Here is a 22,678-nt window from a genome sequence, read left to right as displayed (position 1 = left end):
AAAGTAAACATATGACTGAAAAATGTGGTGAATCAGTCATGTAACAACAGTAATGAATTACTTCATAGGTAACTTATAATATAAGACCCATATATACCCCTGAAATGGCAAGAGAGCTAGATGAATGCTCCCATAAACTGGGGACCCTCTGCAGAAGATTTAGGGGAGATTCAAGAATTACATAGGATGAAGTGAGGATGGATTATGATCTGCACTGTTGAAGGGAGGACCCACATTGATGACAGATCCATAAAATAAGGGATGAATATTTGCTTGCTGGTTACTTTTTCCTAGAGAACTAACAAGCATCACTATCCTTTGCCAAGTCAAACCTCTCATACAGCTGAAGTTTCTTAAGTGGAATAGTCCTCCCTCAAAGGACATTTCTATGGAGATTAGACTTGTGCTCCACTCAAAGCATATTCTCCTTATGCATTTGTGATCATGGCTTTGATCTAGCCTAGCATTGCTATGCATTTAGAATTCCTTTCTTCAAATCTGTGCTTCTGTTCTTCCTCTCTGAGAGCTAGAAAAAATTACCATGTGTTGGTTTTTATGCTTTGAGTAATTAATATTCCGTGTTGTAGAAAAAATGGTTTTTAAAAGTACCAATCTTCTTAAATATGTATTGTGGAACAAAACTGGCCATATATGTGCTTTCCTTTGTACAAAGACTAAGGATTTGTGGAGACTTTTGGGTTAAGATGCTGGAAAAGCAATCTATTTTAGAGACTCCAAAAGATAGACCTTATCCTATGGGATGAATGAATTTGGCACTCCATTTTCTGTATTAATAAAGACTGTAATTATCTTTCAATGTCATTGCCACCAACTTTGGAAAAGCCCAGGAAGAAAGGGTGTTGATCAGGGACATATGAGTTTGTATTAATTTTGCTTTCATTTTCATTGGCCAGACATATATCACCTCATGCCTGCTGGTTCCACTCCTAATTTATATTTAATCAGATTTTTCTCTGGAATTTCATAGGTTTAGAAAAAAAGAAAAAAAAACATGTTTAGCTTTCATTTTCAGGTGATTTTTTATTTGTAGGGGAGATCATGGTTGTGAAATAACCATAAAAATAACAAGAAAACACATGATAGTCATACAACACATGTAACGCTGCATGAGGAAGCTTCCATGTGTAAGGAATATATAGAGAGGTTGGTAGGGGGTGTATTTTCTTTTAAGTATTTCCCACCGTAGTCTTGATGAGAGCAGTGGCAGGTAGGAACAGGGTTGGATATTAGAGCTCATACTCTGGGCATAAGTTCCCTCCAACCTGCAAAGCAGGTAAGGGATTGAAAGCAAGTTGTCCTGGTAGCAGGAGGTTCCCATGTAGATTCGCTTTTCTTGAATGTGACTCTTATTTTTGCACACATACATACATAGCAAATTGATATCACTCCTGGTGCTAATAGTATGTTCATCTGTGCATATACACACATGCCCACATACATGTATTTATACATAAACGCAAATATAGTATAAACAGATGATAGAGACAGATAGACAGATAGATAGACAGAGAGATAGATAGACAGACAGATAGATAGATATCTTGTTTATGGAAACTTGTGTCTGCCAGGAGGCATGATTTCAATGTGCCTCCATTGCATCTGAGAATACAAAATAGAGATAGTGGCAGGTTTCCCTCCCCTTGTGCTCAGCCTTCCTAAAGTGGGGACATATCTCCTGTCCTACAGAGATCCAAAACTCTCTCCAAATCTCTAAGGATACTAGCATTAAGCACCCCAGACAAGGATGTAGTGTTTACCAAATTTTCTTTTATATAAAGAAGGCAGGGAATAAGATATCAATGAAAGAGCAATGAGCAAAGTGGGGGAGCGTGGTGGAGAGTTTGTTTGGAAATGAAGCTGATGATTTGTGCTGCCAGCTACTGAAACAGAATTAGTTTCCCCTTCTGAGGTTGGCTCTCTCCCAAAGGGAGAAGAAGCTATCCATTAGCTTAATGGAAATACTAGCTTCGAACTAATTCATTTTTTAATAGACAAATGAGGGAAAATATAAATTTCCTTTTGGTAGATCTACAGTTTCACCATGAGTGCTTCACTAGGTCTTAGTCGGAAGGTGGAAGGTCACTTCTCAGCTTCTGATTCCCACCCTTTGCAAGCAGGGCTTATGAAATCATAGACAAAGGTGCAGGGGAGTTGGCAATAGAGATTCTAGCTCCTCACTTGACCTTGGCTGCCTTTTCTTCCAAATAGTAGGGAATGAGAATGGCTGCTCCCTCTGGCTTTTGGCTTCTTTCTCCTACATGGCTCCAAAATATCTTCCCAGAAATCCAAGTTTCACACACATCGCCACCTGGTAAACTCTGATATCACATCTAGTTGAGTCTCTCTGGGCCTGTGAAACCAAGGCTACACAAAAAAGGGACATTTTCTTTTTTTTCTTTTAAGAAGAACTTTTAAATTGAAACATAAAAGAAAATAAAACAGAATCCTTGTAAAACAAACAGAAAACCCTTCAATAACCATTTTCTCCCCAAAATTGAAGCCGGTTCCCAGCCATTTACAGTCCTGAATAGGCAAGTTCATCTCTCGTGATTCCCTGCTGGTCACATCAGACATCGTTTTCTATTTTAACGCTGATCTTCCTGAAGTTCCTCGTAGTCCCCAGTGGCTCCAGGCTCTTCGTTTCATTGTAGCTTCTCCAATTTGGCAGTGCCACTCGCAAGTGTTGTGTTGCCTGACCTTGTAACACCTTCTGTAGTTTCTTGTAGTAGGGGACAGCAGATGTCATTTGCACTTGTCTATTCGTTGTCTTTGGACCAGATAAAGCCTAAACCACCCTCTAAGCAAAATCTGTCAGTATTGTTGGGCAAAATCTTCATCACCCCACAGAGGACAGTCTTCAGAATTTTCTCTGCCTGGAAAAAGAATCTGTTCTCCTTGAACCAGAGGAAAGTTTTCCTCACATAGATTTTGTTACTATTTTTTGTCAATTTCAGACTTGACAAAAGCTTGCCCACTGAGCAGATCAAAAGGGGATATTTTCTAGTCGTGTTGCAGAAAATGACTCAGATTCCACTGATCTTTTATATATGTTGGATCCCAGACTTCCATCGCTGTTACACAGCCTTCTTGAAGCATGCAGAAGTGGTGTCATTTTTGCGCACTATCGTAGCGAAATCTTTTTTTTTTTAAATCTAAGAACATGTTAAATCAACCTAACTGAGGAAAAGAAAACTTTTTTTGTTCAACACCAGCCAATCAATTAATCATTAATCAAATCAAATCAATTAATCAAACATTTATTATGCACCTACTATTCGTCAGGCACTGGGCTGGGCACTAGGGAATAGAAACACAAATATGAAACAGTCTTTGCCGTCAATTAGCTTATATTTTATTGGCAGAATATATAAGTATACACAGGGGCAGCTAGGTGGCGCAGTGAGTAGAGCACAGGCTCTGTAGTTAGGAGGACCTGAATTCAAATACAGTCTCAGACACTTGATACACTTACTAGCTGTGTGACCTTAGGCAAGTCACTTAACCCCAATTGCCCTGCCTTTCCCCCTAAGAAAATAAGTTAAATTAAATTAAGTTAGATATAATTTTAATTAATTAATTAATTAAAATGAGTTAAATATAAATTAAATATAATAAAAGTTAGGGGAGAAATATATTGCGTAATGCTGGCATTGTTAGTAAATTCCTCAGTTTCAAGATCCTACTTTTTGCTTGTTTAAAATAATGATGCTATGTTGTTGTTTTTGTTCGGTCGTTTTCAGTGATGTTTTACTCTTTGTGACCCCATTTGGAGTTTTTTGGGCAAAGATACTGGAGTAGTTTGCCACTTCCTTCTTCAGCTCATTTTATAGATGAGGAAACTGAGGCAAACAGGGTTAGTGACTTGCCCAGGGTCACAGAGCTAGTAAGTATCCAAGGCCAGATTTGAACTCAGGAAGATGAATCTTTCTGACTCCAGGCCCGACACTATCCATTGCCTCATCTAGCTGCCCAATGATGCTATACAAGTCCATTTTTTTAGACTGCACTAGACTTTCCTCATCTTTGATTCTCAAACTACTGTTTGTCATGAAGTATATAATTTAAACTAGAAACCTGGGTATTAAAATAATAAAAGAGGAGGTGGGGATAGGTCAAGTTAGCCTTTAATAGCACTATCATTCTTGTGTCCTTCATTAGGTGTCTAGGGTTAGATGAGGAAATAAGCTTTGCTTAGGACTCCTTTCATGTGATCAACTGCAGCTGTTAAGCACAAAGCACACATTGGCCGTTCACTCACCTCGTTGGGCTCCCAGAGCCAGACATCAAACGTGGGCTTCCTGAGAGCGTCTATGGTCTCTTGAGAAAGCATGTACTGAAGAAGGAGAAGATTCAGTGTTATTTGGGGCTGCCCTCCCATTCAAGCTGTATAGAGTCAATTACAAAACACTTTAAAGAAATAAAAGACAGCTCAAGTAACTGGAGAGATAGTTAATGTTCATGACTGGGCCATGACAATGATGTTTAAACAAATTTGTGACTTTACTGATATATTAATAAAAGAAGCCAAGGGATACTTAAGAAAAGAACTAGACAAAATAATAACAAAATTCATTTGGAGGAACAAAAGGTCTAGAACCTCAAGGGAAAATATGAAAAAAGAGAAGGAATAAAGGGGAAATAACACTTCTAGACTTCAAATTAAGCTTTACATAGAATAATTATGTAAAGATTAAAAAATAGATATTGATTAGTGGAACAGACTAGGTAAGAATGAATCAAAACCAACTTAACAAAACGTGTTTGATAAACACCAGAACATATAAATAATCCCTATTAAATAAGAACTATTTGGAAACTGGGAAACCAGTTTGATAGAAATTAGGTTTTAACCAACACCTCACCTCAAAATGCTCGAAATCAATGTGCAATCAGAATATTAAAGGTCACACCATAAAAACTAAGAAGAGAACCAGAACACATATGACAATGGGAGAGTTATTAGCCAAATGAGGCAGAGATGATCACAGAAGAGAAAAAAGTAAAAAATTAAATTTTGAATCAATGAAATTGAAAGTGACTTTGTTGGCTGTTAATGGTTTTAATTATCAGATGACCCACAAATACACACACACATATATGTACATATATATGTATTTATCCTTGGCTAGTCTGTGTGTGTGTCTCTCTCTCTCTCTCTATATATATATACATATTTATACATACATACATAGTTTTTTAGGTAAGTGGATATAGCCTTAGTCTCTCCCCAAGCTTCAGCCCACCATCATTAACTATCTATTGAACATTTCAAACTATATATGTTATAGACATCTCAAACTCCACATGTCCAAAACAGAACTCATTACCTCCCCCAACCCATATCCATTACTCTTCCAATCTTTGTTACTTTTGTCAAAGGTACCGTAATTATTTTAGTAAACCGGGTTTATTACCTTGGCATTATCCTTGATTTCTCATTCTCCTTCACCCGACATATCAGAACAGTTGGCAAATCTTACTATTTTGACCTGTATGGTATCTCTTGCATCTGACCCTTTCTCTTTACTCATGCAGCCACTAGCCCCTAGTTCAAGCCCTCAAATTGTTTGCAATAGCTTGCTCCATGCACCAACTCTCCCCTTACCTTAATTCATCCTCCACACAGGTGCCAAAGTTATTTTTATTAAGCAGAGATCCGACCTTGAAATTCCTCTTTTATAGATGAGGACAATGAGGCACAGAGAAATTAAGTGATTTTTTCTTAGTCACACAACCAGGAAAAGGAAGAGCCAGGACTAGAACCCAGGTCTTCTGACTCTAAGTCCTCTATATTTTCCTTATGTTACACTATATACAGAGAAGTGTAATATGAAATATGAAAGACTTGGAGTCAGGAGAGACTTGATGTGTGACCTACTGGAAAGTATATTGAATCGGAAGACAAGGGTTCGGGCCCACGTGCTGGCATTTACTATCTATGTCACTAAGAATGAGTCATTTAACTTCCCTATGGCTCAGTGTCCTCATCTGTTCAGTTCAGTGGTTTTTCAGTCCTGTCTGACTCTTTGTGAACCCATTTGGGGTTTTCTTGGCAAAGATGCTGGAGTGGCTTGTCATTTCCTTTTCTAGATCATTTTACAAATGATAAAACTTAGGCAAACAGGGTTAAGTGATTTGCCTGTGGTCCCACAGCTAATAAGTATCTGAGGCTAGAGTTGAACTCAGAAAGATGAATCTTGCTGACTCCATGCCTGGCACTCTGTCCATTGTGCCACTTACCTACCCATCCTCATCTGTAAAATGAAGTTAATAATACTTGTAATGAAAGCATTACTCTGTGCCTCAGCATATAACTTGAGAAAATATTTTCACATCTATAAAATGGGGATAATAAAGTGTGATTGCTATTGTTTTAAATATGTACTACTAGGGATGGCTAGGTGGTACAGTGAGTAGAGCAACAGCCCTGGGGTCAGGAAGACCTGAGTTCAAATATCAGACACTTGACACACTTACTAACTGTGTGACTTTAGGCAAGTCACTTAACCCCAATTACCATGCCTTCTCCCCTCCAAAAAAGAGAAATACATACTACTAGATAGACTATACAATTTTAAGAAGAACAAGACCATGAGGAATTCTGTGCCATATAAAGATTTTTTTTTGATACTTCAATGGTTCTGGATTCACCTGCAGCAGCTAGCTGATACCTAGATAGAGTGTCAATCCTGGAGTCATGAAGACCTGAGTTTACATCCAGCCTCAGCCATTTACTAGCTGTGTGACCTTGGGCAAGTCACTTGACCCATTTGCCTCAGTTTCATCACGTATCAAATGGGGATAATAATAGCCCCTATCTCTCAGGGTTGTTATGAAAATCAAATGAAATGATAATTGCAAAGTGTTCAGCACAGTGCCTGGAACACAGTAAGCACTACATAAATGTTAGCTGTTATGATTATTATAAATCAGTACTCCCTCCAACAGTGGAGATCATAAGTCATTTACTTTTAGCATCCTATGCAATTCTGTATATATGTTTATGTGCTACCATATACTTCCATATATATTATAGCTTATATACTTCTAAAAATTCTCCATAGAAGGTATTTTCAATACGTTGGGAGCCTTCTCTCTTGTTACTTTACTGATGCCAGTGGGCTACATGACTAGCCCGCCTCATTTTTCAGGGCTACATTTCTTTTACAATATATTTTCCTTCACATCTGTGGAATTCTTCATTGGTAAATTTTACATCCCACTCAAGCAAACCATTTGCCTCTCCATTTCCCTTTCAGTAACTTGAACCTTTAATTCTTCAGTGACTACGGTATTCCATGTTTTAGAGCTTCATAATGGGACTGAATTTTTTTTTTGTGTATAGAAACTGATTCTGTGATTTCCTAAGTATAGGGAATTCTCAATGAGGAAACTCCCTTGACCAATGTAGATTGGTGCCTGCTCTTCAACGTATAGCTTTGAAAAGCTACTCGAGGGTATTGAGAAGGAAGTAATTTGTTCAAAGTTACATAGTCAATATGTACTCACAGTATGGGAATTGAACCTAGGTCTTCACAATTCTAAGGCCAGCTCTTAATCCACTGTAGCATGCTACCTCTCACTTGAGAAGTACTGGTGTTAACAATTGGTGAGAAATTTGAGGGGCATTAAAAGCACCTTAGCATGCTCCCAAATGGAATTCAGCCCAAATTTCTCCTCTGATTCAATTTTGGACTCAGTTTATTGACTATTATATATTGTTTGCTCCAAATGCACACAAGCATATGTGTATGTACACATACACGTGTATATATGTATATATATGTACATATATCTCTCCATCTTATACCTTGCTTGAATCATATGAATATATCTAATTGAATTAAATTAATTAAATTAAATTAGATGTTTCTTTTGTTATATCTTTCAGTGAATCATATATTATTTTTACACATTCATGGGCAACACCTTGTTAGGAAAGAGCTGATAAGGTGGCTTTTGGTTCACTGAATCAAATGCTTTTTTATAGCCCACAAACCATAAGCATAATGGAATCTTGTAATCTCTGAATCTTTCAGTCAAATGTGTATCTATAAAGACAGAGTCTGCTGTAGAATTCTATGAAAGCATACCTGCTCCATTCTCAGCTGCAGGAAAGGTGACCTTGATCATAGCTAGATTATCCTCATAAAGATTTATAGATGCAGCAAGGAATTGGGTTAGAGCATGGACCTGGTATGTACGTTTTGGCTTTATGGGGAAGGTCATATATGTTTTGGCCTCTTAGTAAAGCCAAAAGTTCCTTGTGTGGTACCTTGATCCTAGTGATGGGGCCTGTCTATGCCAAGATATGCTCTGGCCCCTTGCTAAAGGTATGTACAACTAAAGACTCTTGGTTGGAATCTTGATCCCTTTGACAAAGGAACTGTACATAAGAGGAATTGGTAACCGAGCCAGGAAGAGCTGTCCATAACGTCAGTAATAAAGAATGTTTATTTTTTTCCCAAAGGCAGCCTCTTTGTTGGGGCACAACCAATGCCAGCCCTCCCTTGGGCTTTTTGGTAGGTGAGGGAAAAGGACGGGTATGCTGGAGCCAGCTCAAATGAAGAGCTGATTGTTAAATTTTTACTGTGAGCATTTATACCTTGGAAATCAGCAAATGTTACAAATCAGGACTTTATTGCTTTCTTGGTCATCTAGACAAGAAAATGAAGGGGAAAATATTAATAATGCAGACTAAACTTGAAAATGTATCTTGCATATATTTTTCAGAGGTCCCATTGTAAAACATTTGCCATCATATTGCTGGCAGGGAGTTTCTTTCTCCTTATCCTGCCCTGTAGCAGCAATGGATGCATACACAATGTAGTGAGAATGTGTTGTGCGGGTGAGTCTGATACTGGAACTCAAATTCCTGAGTCTCTGCTTTGTGTTTTTTTCCCTGAAGACAAGTCACCAAAACAATTTTGAGACATGGATATTTCCAGCATGGTGCTTTGTGAATTTCTTAGGTTTTTAGCTATCGAATTCACTTGTTATGAAATAGGACGTGTAACCTGAAACTATATTCCTCTTAGAATAAGAGTGTCACTGCTAGGAGCATGAGCTTCCTGCTTGGTTGATCAGGAGATTTGGTCCTTGAATTACTACTTGGATGGTACAAATTCAAGGTGAAATATCTATGTTACCTGGGAGTTTTTACCTCCCAGTAGAGTGTATTAGGAATGATGTTTTAATTCTCTTTCAATGTGTGCTGAACAATTAAACGAACTGCTGGGACTAAGGGGCACTGTGCCCCTCTCCCTCTCCACAGAGAGGCTCTTTTGCTCTGGACCAGTGATGCCCATTTCAGTCACAGGGGAGCCTGAGAGTCTAAAATAAGGTTTAGACTTCCTTTCTCTTTGCCTCTTTATGCTTCCATCCTGGCATACCAGAGAAATTTTATTAAAACTTAGGTTTGACTCATGTCTAGGATATCCCAGAAGGGAAAATAGAAAGGTACTTAATATGTGTTAAGTTCTGAGGATACAAAGAAAGGTAAAAGACAGTCCCTGCCCTTGAGGAGATCACAATCTGATAGGGAGACAAGCAAACAAATGTGAACAAACAAGCTATATACAGGATAAGTATGAAGTCATTGACAGGGAAGGCACTATGATTAAGAATTATTAAGAAAGCCTTCCTGTAGAAAGTGGGATTTTAGTTGGGATATGAAGGAATCTAGGAGGTGGAGATGAGGAAGGGAGAACAAACACTCCAGGCATGGGGGATGGGCCAGAGAAACTGCTTGGAGCAGAGAGTTGGAGTGTCTTGTTCGTGGAACAACCAGGAGGCCAGTGTCCCTGGATTGAAGGGTATACGTGGGTAGGGAGTACACAATGTAAGAAGACTGGAAAGGTAGGGGAGAGGTAGGGATAGATTATGAAGGGCACTGCAGGCCAAACAGAGGATTTTGAATTTTATCCTTACGATGATACTGATGACAATAGATACTATTATTTATATTACACTTACTTTATGTCAAATACTGTGCTGAGCACTTTGAGCATATTGGGAGCCACTGGACTTGATTGAGTGGGGCGGGGGGGCGGAGTGTGTGACATGGTTGGACCTGTGCTTTAGGGAATCACTTTAGCGGCTGAATGTAGGATGCATTGGAGTAGGGAGAAACTTACGGCAGGCAGACCAACCAGAAGACTGTTGCAGTAGTCTAGGCTTAAGGAGATAAGGGTCTGTTCCACAGTGGTGGCAGTCATCAGAGGGGAGAAGGGGACGTATTTGAGAGATGTTGCAAAGTTAAAGTCGACAGGCTTTGGCAACAAACTGGCTATGTGGGGTAAGAGATAATGAGGAGTTGAGGATGACACTTAGGTTATGAGCCAGAACCATAAAAAACTACCAGAGGCCCCAGCCATCAGTTCATTTCTGGGTGGTCACTAAGACAATCTTGTGATCATTGCCCTTAGAGTTTTGAATATCCTGTGTTTATTCGAGAGCTGTCTAGTATTGATTGACAGAGATCTGCCAGAATGCCACCTCAGAGGGAGACACAGAGCTTCTTGCTGGGAAACTTGTCATGAGCACTAGTATAAGACACAGTTGACAGGACCTTTAGGAATCAGATGGTGCCTTGTTTCCAGAAGTGTTGACGTTTGTATTTTTTAATTGCCAATAAAATTTGATGGCATGCATTGATGTGTTCACAGCAGATGAGTTTTATGCATGCAACATGCATTGTACACATCCTAAGGAGATGTGCTGAGCGTGCCTTTGTTCCTCCAATCCAGTCACTGGTCACAAAAATTTTACATTTAGAGTACCAATAGTTGGGTTAATGGCTATAGATGGCTGAAAAGCTGCCTTTCAGCATGTTCTGTCACCTTTTCTGCCACTCTCTCAGAATGACTGTAGAAGCCAAAGGGACACAAAATGCTGAAGAACATTTTGTATTTTTCTTCTTTTCACACATTACTGTGGACAAAAAAATTCATGACCTATGTGTGATGTACCTTTCCACATTTAGCTAGACTTGTCCTTGGAAAGCTGACACAGTTTATTGTCTTGATGATAAACAGTGTGGTAGAATCTTGGCAGAACTTACGATCCACTCACATAACCTTCAAGAATACAAGGTCACCTTTTTATCATGATAAGGCATTAGAATGCCTAAGGACCACATTAAAATAGGCCTGCTGATTCTTTCCTTGACTAGAGTTTTACATCTTACCTTTGGATAGGCTGGGACATCTCTCTGTGGCATCAACTTCCTGTTGTTATCCAAAAAACTATACTTACAGGGACAGGTTGTCCTAAAAATAGGAAAAGATCTGTCTTATCATTGTTTCTGCAGATTTGTGTTCATAAAGTTAATTGAATCTACTTGTAGAATCTTAGTGCTGAACAGGACCTTAGAGATCATCTAATCCAACTCATACCTGAACAAGAACGAATGATTTAAAAAAAACATTTATCAAACAATGTGCCAAGTGTTATACTGAGCTCTGGAATACAAAAACAAAATTGAAGACAGCCGCTGCCCTCAAGGAGATTTAGGACAAAACACAAGTGGATCCCAGAGTATGTTATTGTAGTATATAAAATTACAGGAGAAAAAGAGAAAGTTACAGGGATGAAAAGAGGAGCCATAGAAGAGTAGAGTGGTATACTTTTTCAAGTAGCAATGGCAGTATTGATTTGATTTGAGATTCTAGTAGTGGAAAGCAGAAGGGGAGGGGGAATCCACAGATCACCTCCAGAAAAAATAATATTCTTCAAACTCTAAGACACATAATGGATAAATTTAACAATTCAAATGACAAACAATGAATTCTTCAAGCAAAGGATCAGAAATTAAAATAAATAAAGATTATTCAGCACCCCCCAGAAACCAGAGAAGGGATTGGAAAAATATATTCTTAAAAGCAAAACTTTTAATACACAACCCCAAATGGCATATCCTGCAAATCTAAGCCTAATCACCAATTTAAAAAAAGGATGGATATTCAAGAAAAGAAAGGTATTTGAAGCATTCCTGAAAAAAAAGATGGGAGTAAATTATTTGACTTGCAAACAAAAGAAACACAAGAAAGTTAAAAAAGTATAACTATCAAGGAGAGTACATTACAAAATAAATTTCTCCATCTCTAGAGACTACTTAAAGAAATGAACTAAAATTAAAAAGTAAATATTTTTAAAAAATAAGAAATTGTAACATAGGAACCATCAACAGATTGCTTTCTTAAAGTACAAGGAGATAAAGATGAAGGCAGAATTTAAGGAAATAGGAAAAATAACAGAGGATGAGTAGGCCTGAAACACCATGGACTAAAACCTCAATCGCTACAAGTGAATCAAAGCATTTTGTGGGACTAAGTTACAGAACAAGAGAGTGCATCACCCTAGGGCTTGACTTCAAAGTTGTTTCTGCCTCTCCTACATTGAGAAATTTACATTTTACCAGCCTCATTCCCTTCTAAAAGTCACTGCTCAGGGTTGGGTGGGGAGCAGGACTAGTATCAGCTGGATGGCAGTTGTAGTTCCTTCAAACCTGGAATAGCCCTGCATGCTGGCCCTTCCCCAAGTGTTTCTCTGTTCTTTAGGTCTCTGATTGGGCTGAGTCATTGTCTGCCCTCTTTTGCGGGTCTGGGGCAGGGTGTTCTGGGAACAGTTTCTGCTATCTTGGGGTTCCCTAATCAAAGGGCCGCACCAAGTGAAAAAGGGTTGCTCCCCACCTGTACCTCTCCTATACAGGTGGCTGGACAGAGGTCAAGGTTCTCTATTTGTTGTAACAAAATGCTAAGGGAAAGGCAGGGGCTGGGAGTACTATCAGATGCACAAAGCACAAGGCTGTGGCTGGGATTTTGTGCCTTGATGAAGCATGGAGAATGGTTTTGGTGAGATATGCTGAGTATATATATTAGGGATTGGACTTCTATTCTGTTGACCATCTTGTTTTATAGTTCTATGAAAAAGGTTGTAATTGCCCTACCTTTGAAGTATAATTAATAATTTAGAGGGTTTTTTTTTACAGTTAGTGGGCACTGGACTCCATCTTTTTGGTTACATGACCCAGAAGTTTTCTTAAGAAAGCTTTAAGGGATGTTAAAAATTTCTACGTTGTATTCAAATATAACTAAAAAGTCTAGTATTGCACTGCACAGAAGGTTATATTAAATACTATAGATATGTGTATATATATATATATACACACACACACACACACACACATATATATATATATAGAGAGAGAATGATATATTAGCTACTGTGAAATGATAACCCTACAATAATCTTTTTATAAAATGCATACTAGCTTTTCTACGTATGGAAAAATCACCTAATTTATTTTCTGTAAGTCTGGATTTTTGTATGTGGGGTTCTTAAATTAGGAGTCTATCCTTAGGAGATTATGTAGTCAAAGGATAGTCTACAACATTCCGAAAGATTTTAAATATGGAAATTTCATTACCCTAGGTATCTTATTATGATCTGTTATTTTATTTTTGCCCTGTGCTTCAGATAAGTGAAGTAAATTGTAGGTACAATGATGAGTTTTACTAAAATTCAAATGCATATACCTTTTTCCCCCTCTGTCTAGGGCTGTCATTTTTAAAGCTCAAAATACTATTCAAATGTCAGTTACTACTACTAATATTATCACATAGGGTAATAGGTATTATTTTTCTCACAGGTCTAAAAAGAATTTTTAATCTGAGATAAAATGTTAGAATCAACCACATTCAAAAACATCTTGATTTTCCCTAGTAAGCAGCGCTGCATAGCCATGCAAACTCTCTGTGAACTACCAAGGACTCCTTTATATAGTGGCTTAAGTTGTTGGTGAATCTTTTTTGAGCAAATCCAAATGATCAAATGAAGATTAATGTTTTGAAAATAACAACTTTCCCCAAATAACATCCACTATATTTAAGAAAAACGAGAGCTCACTAGGTCCAGGTGAACTAATTTCCAGGATACTGAAAAAACTAGAAGAGCAGTGGGCATTGGCACTTGGCATTGATATTTGAAAGATCATAGGAGGTGTAAGACTGGATACAAATAAATTTTGCACTGTTACTCAAAAAAGGGAAGAGAATGGAGCCTTCAAATTATGGGCTAATGAACTTGACTTCAATTCTAGGCAAAATTCTACATCAAATTATATAAAGGGTAGTTAGTAAACATATTGAAAAGACAATGGTAAGTAACCACAAAGAACCAATATAGCTTCATCAAGAACTGAAGATTGAGATTTATCTAATTTATCTAGATTTCAACGAAGCATTTGACATAGTCTCTTGAGTAAAAGATGAAAAGATATAGTCTAGATTTAGGTAGATTCAGAAATAGTTGAATGGCTAGGTCCAAAGAATAGTTATCAATGGTTTGATATCAACTTGTAAGAAAGTCTGTGGTAGTAGTCTTGGGGATTTGTGTTTGGCCCTTGCACTTTTATATGGGGAAAATTATGTGTTTATCAAATTTGCAGATGACAGAAAACTGAGAGGGACATTTAATATTGTGAATACATGAGTTATGAGTTGTTTATAAATCCATTCATAAAATTTTGGGAATAATATCTTAATAAGGCAATTCAGTCAGTATCCAAAAATGTCTAAACAGGCTAGATAATAATAATAGCTGACATTAAAGTGCTTATTATGTGCCAGGCACTGTGCCAAGCACTTTACAAAACCCTGGGAGGGGGGAGGTGCAGTTATTATCCTCATTTTTTGTATTAGGACATGGAGATTAGGTGACTTGTTCAGGATCACACAACTTGTAAATTTCTAAGTCTGGATCTGAACTCAGGTCTTTCAGATTCCAGGCCCAGGGTTCCAGCCACTATACCACCTTGCTGATGATAAAAAAAAAAGATCAAAAGAGATGGAAAATGAGATGGAATCAGGTGAGTGTTGGGATGGGAGAGGAAAAGAAGCCTGGAATTGAGACGGGTGACCCGAGGCTAAGACCAGAAATAACTGGCAGTTGCAGTAGTGGTTATACTTAGCTCCATGAAAGACTCCCCAGGTCTACAATGCTGGCTTACATGAAAAAGAGAACCGAACTTTTTGTCCCCAGCCTTAACCACCTTCTGTGTGCCCTCTGTTCTGACACGCCTCCTCGTGGGTATCAAACCTCCTGCCAAGACCCTGAGATGCAACCCCTGGGAATATACTTTTAATGTAATGATCAGCTGTCTAGCAGAGCTTTTCCCACTCCCTGCTATCTCCCTATGCCTAGCAAGCTCTCATCCCGAGTTCCTTTCCTAGCTTTGTGAGACTTAGTCTGTCTCTCACTCTAAACCACACTCCCTGTTCTTTCATCCCCCTGCTCCTCATGCCCTTCGCATGTCTTGGTCCTACCCTTCCCTTTTCATGTACTACTCCAGCTCTGCTCACCACTCACCTCTGTTATGACCTCTGGGTTTCCTATTCCACAATGAACCAACCTCTCTTAATCATAAACTTTTTTCTTCTCATATTCCTTTTAGTTGCTTATACTCTCAGAGAACAGACTTTTCTAAGATGAGCCTGCATCCCTAGCCATCCTCTTTTCATTGGTTGTATTTCTCTCACACCACTCTTCTCCCCACTGTGACTTCGGGACTCTTCTTTTGCTGCTAACTCTCAGAAATTCTCCCCCTTTGAAGAGTGTAATCCTTCTACGTCAGGGTCCCCACAAGACTCAATACAGTATGGACCATATGTGGGTGCAGGTAGGCCCCTTATTGGAGATCTCTCTTTCTGTCTGTATGTCTGTCTTTCTCTCTCAGTGCCCCACATTTATATATATGTTGGTCATTTTATATTTATATATTTCTCATATTTATTATCTATTACTTCCCTTCCTATACTCTGGGATCCATCTAAGCTCGCTTTTGTTGCTCCTTCCCCACAGCACCCTATCTCCTCTCTCTGTTATTTGGCATTTGTTGCCTCCTACACTTAGAATGAACTTGCTCCTTGCCTCTCCTACAAATGATGCCTTCCTTCAAGTCTCAACCTAAACGCTAACTTCTCCATGGAGACTTCAGGGATCTCCCCAACTCCTGGTGACCCCTCTCTTTTCCACTGCAGCTCAGTCCTTCTTATACTTTTTCCTTTCAGTCTCTTTTTCATTTTTTCCTTCCTCCTGTTGCCCTTATGATGCCAATTCTCTCTGGCTCAGCTCATTAAGTCATGGGTGAAGTGTATATACTGTTTCCCAATAGCTGCGCTCACCTCTGAAAGTCCTCACTATTTTCCTTCAGTCTTTTTCTTATGGGCTGTGTGTGCTCCTTTGTTTTTATAAATTATTGTGATTCAAGTCTGTCTTCTGTTTAAAAGACTGCAATAGTCTCAAATCACTCTCAGGGCTGAGAGGTTATGGTTATCCCTTTGACCTACAAGTCCCAGGAAGCTATTCAGTTTTCCAAATCTTATTACCTATACGAATATATTGTCTCCACTGATAGAATATAATGAGAACAGGGAGAGTTTCATTTTTTTCTTTGTATTTACACTCACCTCTGATGCATCCTTACTGTTTAACACCTGGGCAAATCACTCAACTTCCCAATATCAGAAGCAACTCTAACACTCTTAAGGTGACTTGCACTGGTAAAAGAGAGACTTTTCTCTGTATCAGTGAAACCACAGGTCCTGTCTCTTGTCACATAGGTGGCACTTAATAAATGTTTGCTTATCGATTGATTGAGCATGAATGGGCTGGATCTAAGAAGATGAAATTTAATAGTGATAAAAGCAAAAATCTTACACAGGCTAAAAAATCAGCTATGTGGGTATAGGACAAGGAAACTGTCAGTCATGTCAATAGCCACATGCTAAATACCTACTGCATACCAGACATTGTGCTAAGGGCTAGGGATGCAAAGAAAGGCAAAAGAGTTCCTGTCTTCAAAAAGCTCACAATCTAATGGGAGAGACAACATGCAAACAAATATGTATAGACATGACAGCATAAATAGGAAGTAATCAACAGAGGGAAGGCACTGGAGTTAAGTAGAAGATGGGATTTTAGCCAATACTTGAAGGAAGCCAGGGAAATCAAGAAACAGAGATGAAGAGGGGGAACATTCAAGGCATGGGGGACAACCAGTGAAATTCTCTGGAGCCAAGAGATGGGAGTATCTTGTTAAAGAATATAAAGGAGGCCAATGTCACTGGATTGAAGACTATATGGTGGGGAGGAAGGTGTGAGAAGACTGGAAAGGTAGGGAGAGGCAGGTTACGAAGGGATTTGAAGAGGTTTTAAAATTTGTTGTGGGAGGCAATAGGGAGCCCCTGCAATTTATTGAGTAAGGGGGTGATGTGGTAAGACTTGTGATTTAGGAAAATCTTTTGAGCACCTAAATGGAAAATAGACTGTAGTGGGCTGAGAATAATAGTAGAAAGACCCACAAGTAGGTTATTGTAATAGTCCAGGCATGAGGCAGTGAGGTCCTGTATCAGGATGGTGGCAGTATCAGAGAAGAGAAGGGGGTATTTTTGAAGGATGTTGCAAAGGTAAAGTTAGCAAGCCTTGACAAAAGACTGAAAACGTGGGGTGAGCGATAGTGAGGATAACATCTAAGTTGTGCCCTCAATGTTAATAGAGTAATTTGGAAGGGACAGAGTTTAGGAAGCAAGATAATGAGTTCAGATTTGGACATACTGAGTTTGAGATGTCTTCAGGACATTCAGTTCAAAGTGTCTAATAGGCAGTTGGAGGCGTGAGACTGGAGGTCAGCAGAGAGTTTAGGCCTGGGTAAATATATCTGAGAATCATTAGCATAAAGATGATTGAATCCATGAGAGCCGATGAGATTGCCAAGAAAAATTAGCATAGAGGAAGAAGAGAAGAGGGCCTGGGATGGAACCTTGAGGGATGCCTCAGGTTAGCCAGTGTGATCTGGTTCAAGATATAGCAAAGGATACTGAGAAGGAAAAGTCAGAAAGGTAGGAGGAGAGCCAGGAGGGCGTGGTTAGATTTTTTCTGAAAAGGTTCTAGGAATTTTAGAAGACTGAATGCACAATCTGAGGCCAAGTAAAAATTTAAATTTAGCAGCATTCAATGAGGCATAGTGTCTAGGATTAGGGACCATACTCTTACCCAGTTAGATTAAATCTGGAAGGCTATGTTCCATCCATTCAATTCTGAGGGCTACATTTTAAGGACTTTGATAATCTAGAAAGTATCTAGAAATGCGCAACCAGGAAGGGGAAGGACTTTGATATCTTGCTATAGGACAGGCATGCACAACATATGGCCCATGGGCCGCTCACAGACCACCAAAGGATATTGGGCGGCCCAAGAAAAATGTAGAGGATATGGACGAAAGTAAAGATGTGACAAATGCTTCGTCCATGCCCTGCTTAATGCACTATTGTGACTATCATGTAGTGGCTAGGTTGCCACTGTGCACTCTCTCCTGTTTGTCACATGACTGTGGCAACCAACTATTGTCAGTCTGTCACTAGTCTGAGAGAAGCAATTTCTTGATAAATAAACATCTTAAGTAATAAGTGTAATTAATTGGTATTAATTGAAATTTCCCTTTTTAAAAATATGGTTTATTTGCAAAATAGTTTAACCATTAATTATACTTTTACTTGGAAAGTGAGCTACTAAAAACCTATTTATAACTCAAAGAAGTATAGCATACTTTAATTTTGGCCCCTACCTACTGCCAAGTCATGCAGGTCTGCTATAGGAAGATCATTTGAGGGAACAGAGACTGTTTACTCCAGAAAAGGAGATTTAAGGGGGATTTGAAAGCTGCCTTAAAATATTTGAAAGTCTGTTATGTGGAAGAGTGAGTAGAACTGTTCTGTTCAGCCCCTGACTGAAGAATTTTGGGCAATGGTTAGAAATTTCAGAGAGGTAGTTTTAGGTTTGATGCAAGCTACAACTTTCTAACAATCAGAGCAACCCCAAAGCAGGAGAAAGTGAGTTCCCTTACTGGACATCTTCAAGTAAAGTCTGGACAACCACTGTTCAGTTCAATTGTAGATGGAATACCTGTTCGGTTTTGGCCTGAGCTAGGTGGCATAACTCTTAGACTGTGATTCAGGGCAGTCTTTTTTTTTCTTGCTAGTAATACTCTACATTTTCTAATAATTATAGTTAACTCTAAATAGTGAATAATACAGAAATCTTTTTTTAAACATTGGAACATGCACATATGTATGGTATGAGCATATACATGAATTATATGTAATGTCCACATGTGCTTGTATATATGCAGAATATATATATATATACATATATAGACTTGCATATTTTATCTGCTGATTTATCTTCCTAATTTTATTTTGCCTAGGTGCACATTAAAATCAATATGCAGCCTCTAAGCACATATCGCATAATGATAAATGAAAACTAGTCTGGACAGTAGCATAGATAACACAAACATAGATAATAATCCAATAATAATGCAAATACAGATAATACAAACAAATCATTAAGGATTAGCAATATTCTCTAATATTTGCGTATTCAAAGAACTATAACTTTGAGGGAATTGTTTTTTTTTTCAGAATTCTTAGGATAATCTTAGAAAGAAATGATTGAAAACTAAGATATGAGTCCCATTTCTTTTCTTCCCTACAAATTTATATATTTTAATTTCCAGTTATTCCAATTGCGTAAAATACAAAGGACTGATAAAAAATATGGTCCATTTAAGTAGGAATTTTGCACAAACACAAAACACAGAAAGGTCATGTGACAGAATATGTAGATGATCACTTCTTTGGGAAATATGGACAAACTAATTCTTCAGTTAAGATTTAGATGACATGAGTTCTAAAGTAGTTTTTAACCCTGAGATTCTATGATTTTTATAAGATTAAGGTATAAAGAACACATTGTTAGCCACAAAGTGTTGTATACATTTGAATCATCATCGTTGTCTTTGTCATCTTCATCATCATCACCACCATCATCACCATCATCTTTACCACCACCACCACCACCATCATCATCATTATCATCATCATTGTCATGAATCTTCCTAACTCCAGACCTGGCACTCTATCTACTGTGCCACCTATCTACCCCTGTTTAATCTTAGAGAAGCCAAACATACAAACTTCTTCAGTCTGGACATAGAAGCCTCCCCTCAGCAGACATTTTTTGCCTGAATATTAAGCTAATGTGGGTTACCTGTTGTTTCTTGAAGCCATCTCTTCCCTCATCTTTTTGATGTCACTCTTGCATTTTTCAATCTCCACTACTTTCAGTCCTTCCACTGGCAACAAAGAGAAACAACAAGAGTGTTACCATGTAGAAACTTGAAGCATCTCGTTTTAGTAATGGTGGCAACTCTGAAAGGGTTTCTAAAGGATTTCCAGAAGCTAAAGGAGCTTACAAAGGCACAATGCCACTTGACTTCTATTCCCATATATACTCATGATGCTGACTTCAGAGTCAACCACTGCCATCCAGTTTATCCATAACGCTCAGTCCAACAACCCTAAGTATGGTCCCATTGCCAATTCTGAATCATTACCTAAAATACCCATTCATGCAAACTCTATAATACTGATGATGATGTGAATGATAATAATAGTAATAATAATTATTATTATGGCTAACATTTATGTAGAGTTTACTATGTGCCAGGCACTGTGCTAAGCACTTTACAATTACTATCTAATTTGATCCTTATAGCAATCCCGGGAAAGGGTGCTATGATCACCACCATTTTACAGATGAAGAAACTGAGGTAAACAGAGGTGAAGTGACTTGCCCACAACTACTATGTGTCTGAGATGAATTCAAACTCAGGTCTTCCTGATTCCAGGTCCAGTGCTACATCTACAGTGCCATAAAACTGCACTGCCCCAACTCCCTTTCTCCGTGAATTCTGCACTCTATCCCCAGTTACATGAACATCTCTGTCTCTAATTGTTGTCTTCTCCAAACCTGAAGGCCTTTGGACATTTGTCAAAAGTGTCCTTTGTGAGGAGGACTGTGGTCCCAAAGAATATTATAAATGAAATGAGATATTTGGGCAGCATGACACAAGCATTCTCTGAAAGTAATGATATCTCATTAAGATAAAAGCATTTTCTTTAATGGGTTCTTCCACAGAAGAGCAGTTAACCAGGGGATGTTGCTGTTTTAAAATATATGAGAGATCAATAGATAAAGTTAAGGATTTGCAGGCTAGACTTAGTTTTGCCTTATACTAAATTACTCCATAGAAGCATGACCGTAAAGGGGTTTTAAAGAAATAACTGCACCATAACTTACATATCCAAATGAATATTATTCTCAAAATAGTAGTGTTGGGAGTATAACATGTGTATCACGCTTGAGTATAACATTACTCAAAATATTTTCCAAGCCTTTCTTTGGAATGCTTTTGTAAGCAGCTTACAGCAAATAGTATTAGTTTATTTTATAAACACACCTCATTATTTATAGTGCAATCCAGATTGATAATTCATTTTATATGCCAAATGTGGCTCCCAATGACTTTTTCTAGTTTTTAAAAATAAAATCAACAATCAAGAAATAAAGATTGGCTGTAACTAATGATGTACTGCACATTATGAAAGCAAGTTCAGAGGAGGAGCTCTAAGAAGGCTTTTGAGCCATCACAGCATCATTGGAATAATGTATTGCCTACCAGAGATTATTTTAAAGGGATGACATTAATTTCATTAATATAACTTGAATACCACTTTTTGTAGAGATATCTGATGCAAATATTTTTCCCACTTTATAGATTCTCTTTTTATTCATTGGCATCAATTTTCTTTGTGTAAAAGCTATTTAATTTTATGCAATCAAAATTGTCCAGTTCATCTATATTCAAATGATTTTATTATGAAAAAAGATACCAATGAACTTTTAAAGTTTCATTAGTTTATAGTTACACCATATAGTTCTTCTTTTAAATTTCTAAGAGTTTTTGGAATCAGAAGCCAGGACAATTTATTGTGTTTGGAAAATTCTTCATTCTGCTAAAAATGGAATGATGAAATCTGTGAAGAAATTTGGTATTCAAGTCCCACAATCAGTTGTCATGATGTTTAACTCTGTGAAGCCTGCAGAGCTTTTGTGTAGTTTAGGGATCACTGATCCCATTTCTCTCCTTTCTTCTATCAGTACATTCAAGAGTATGCACACTTAAAATAGGGCTTTAAGGCCAATATTATTGAGGTTGGCATTATTTCTAAGTTACTTGTTTATTGAAATGAATCCTAGTAGGCACATTGATATTTAGGAAACTGAGGGGAATTTATGCTTGTACGTTCCATTAACTTGTTACACAATATTCAACAATCTCTCCCTCATTCATAGCATAATTTGTAATGAGAATAAAAAATTTGGAAACTACAGAGGAGAAATGTTTTGTGTTATTAACCTTTTTGGAAGTGAAAAGAAACCTTGGAGTCATTCTCAGAAGAATGTTTTAAATGCATAAAAGAAAATACATAGGATTACAAAGGAAATTAATATAATGGTTAGTAATAAAATATGAGGTAATAACAGAGAGGGGAATTCCATTCCAAATAACTATAAAAGGTACAAAATATTTGAGGATCAATCTACTGAAGTGCAGAAAATACTGTTATAGATTCAGTACAAAGTACACCTTTAATAAATAAAGAACAACTTAAATGGGTGGAGTAATATTCAGTGCATATGTCTGGGATTGCCAAAATAATAAAAACGATAATACTGCCATATTTAATACTAT

At 37.9% G+C, this 22,678-nt stretch overlaps 1 protein-coding gene across 3 annotated transcripts in view; it reads right to left on the bottom strand.

The window, feature by feature from the left end:
• Window positions 1-22,678, bottom strand: part of PDE9A (phosphodiesterase 9A) — a 173,031-nt gene that overhangs the window by 36,615 nt on the left and 113,738 nt on the right. For all 3 annotated transcript variants that reach the window (XM_036747416.1, XM_036747414.1, XM_036747415.1), the window contains 3 exons: window positions 20,131-20,215; window positions 11,210-11,291; window positions 4,280-4,354 (listed from right to left, as the gene is read on the bottom strand). In XM_036747416.1, coding sequence (XP_036603311.1) covers window positions 4,280-4,354; window positions 11,210-11,291; window positions 20,131-20,215 — 242 coding nt within the window. The remainder of the gene's footprint in view (window positions 1-4,279; window positions 4,355-11,209; window positions 11,292-20,130; window positions 20,216-22,678) is intronic.

Source organism: Trichosurus vulpecula, chromosome 2 (genome assembly GCF_011100635.1).
Source record: "Trichosurus vulpecula isolate mTriVul1 chromosome 2, mTriVul1.pri, whole genome shotgun sequence".
Lineage (NCBI taxonomy): Eukaryota > Metazoa > Chordata > Mammalia > Diprotodontia > Phalangeridae > Trichosurus > Trichosurus vulpecula.
This window is presented reverse-complemented; position numbering and strand designations above follow the sequence as displayed.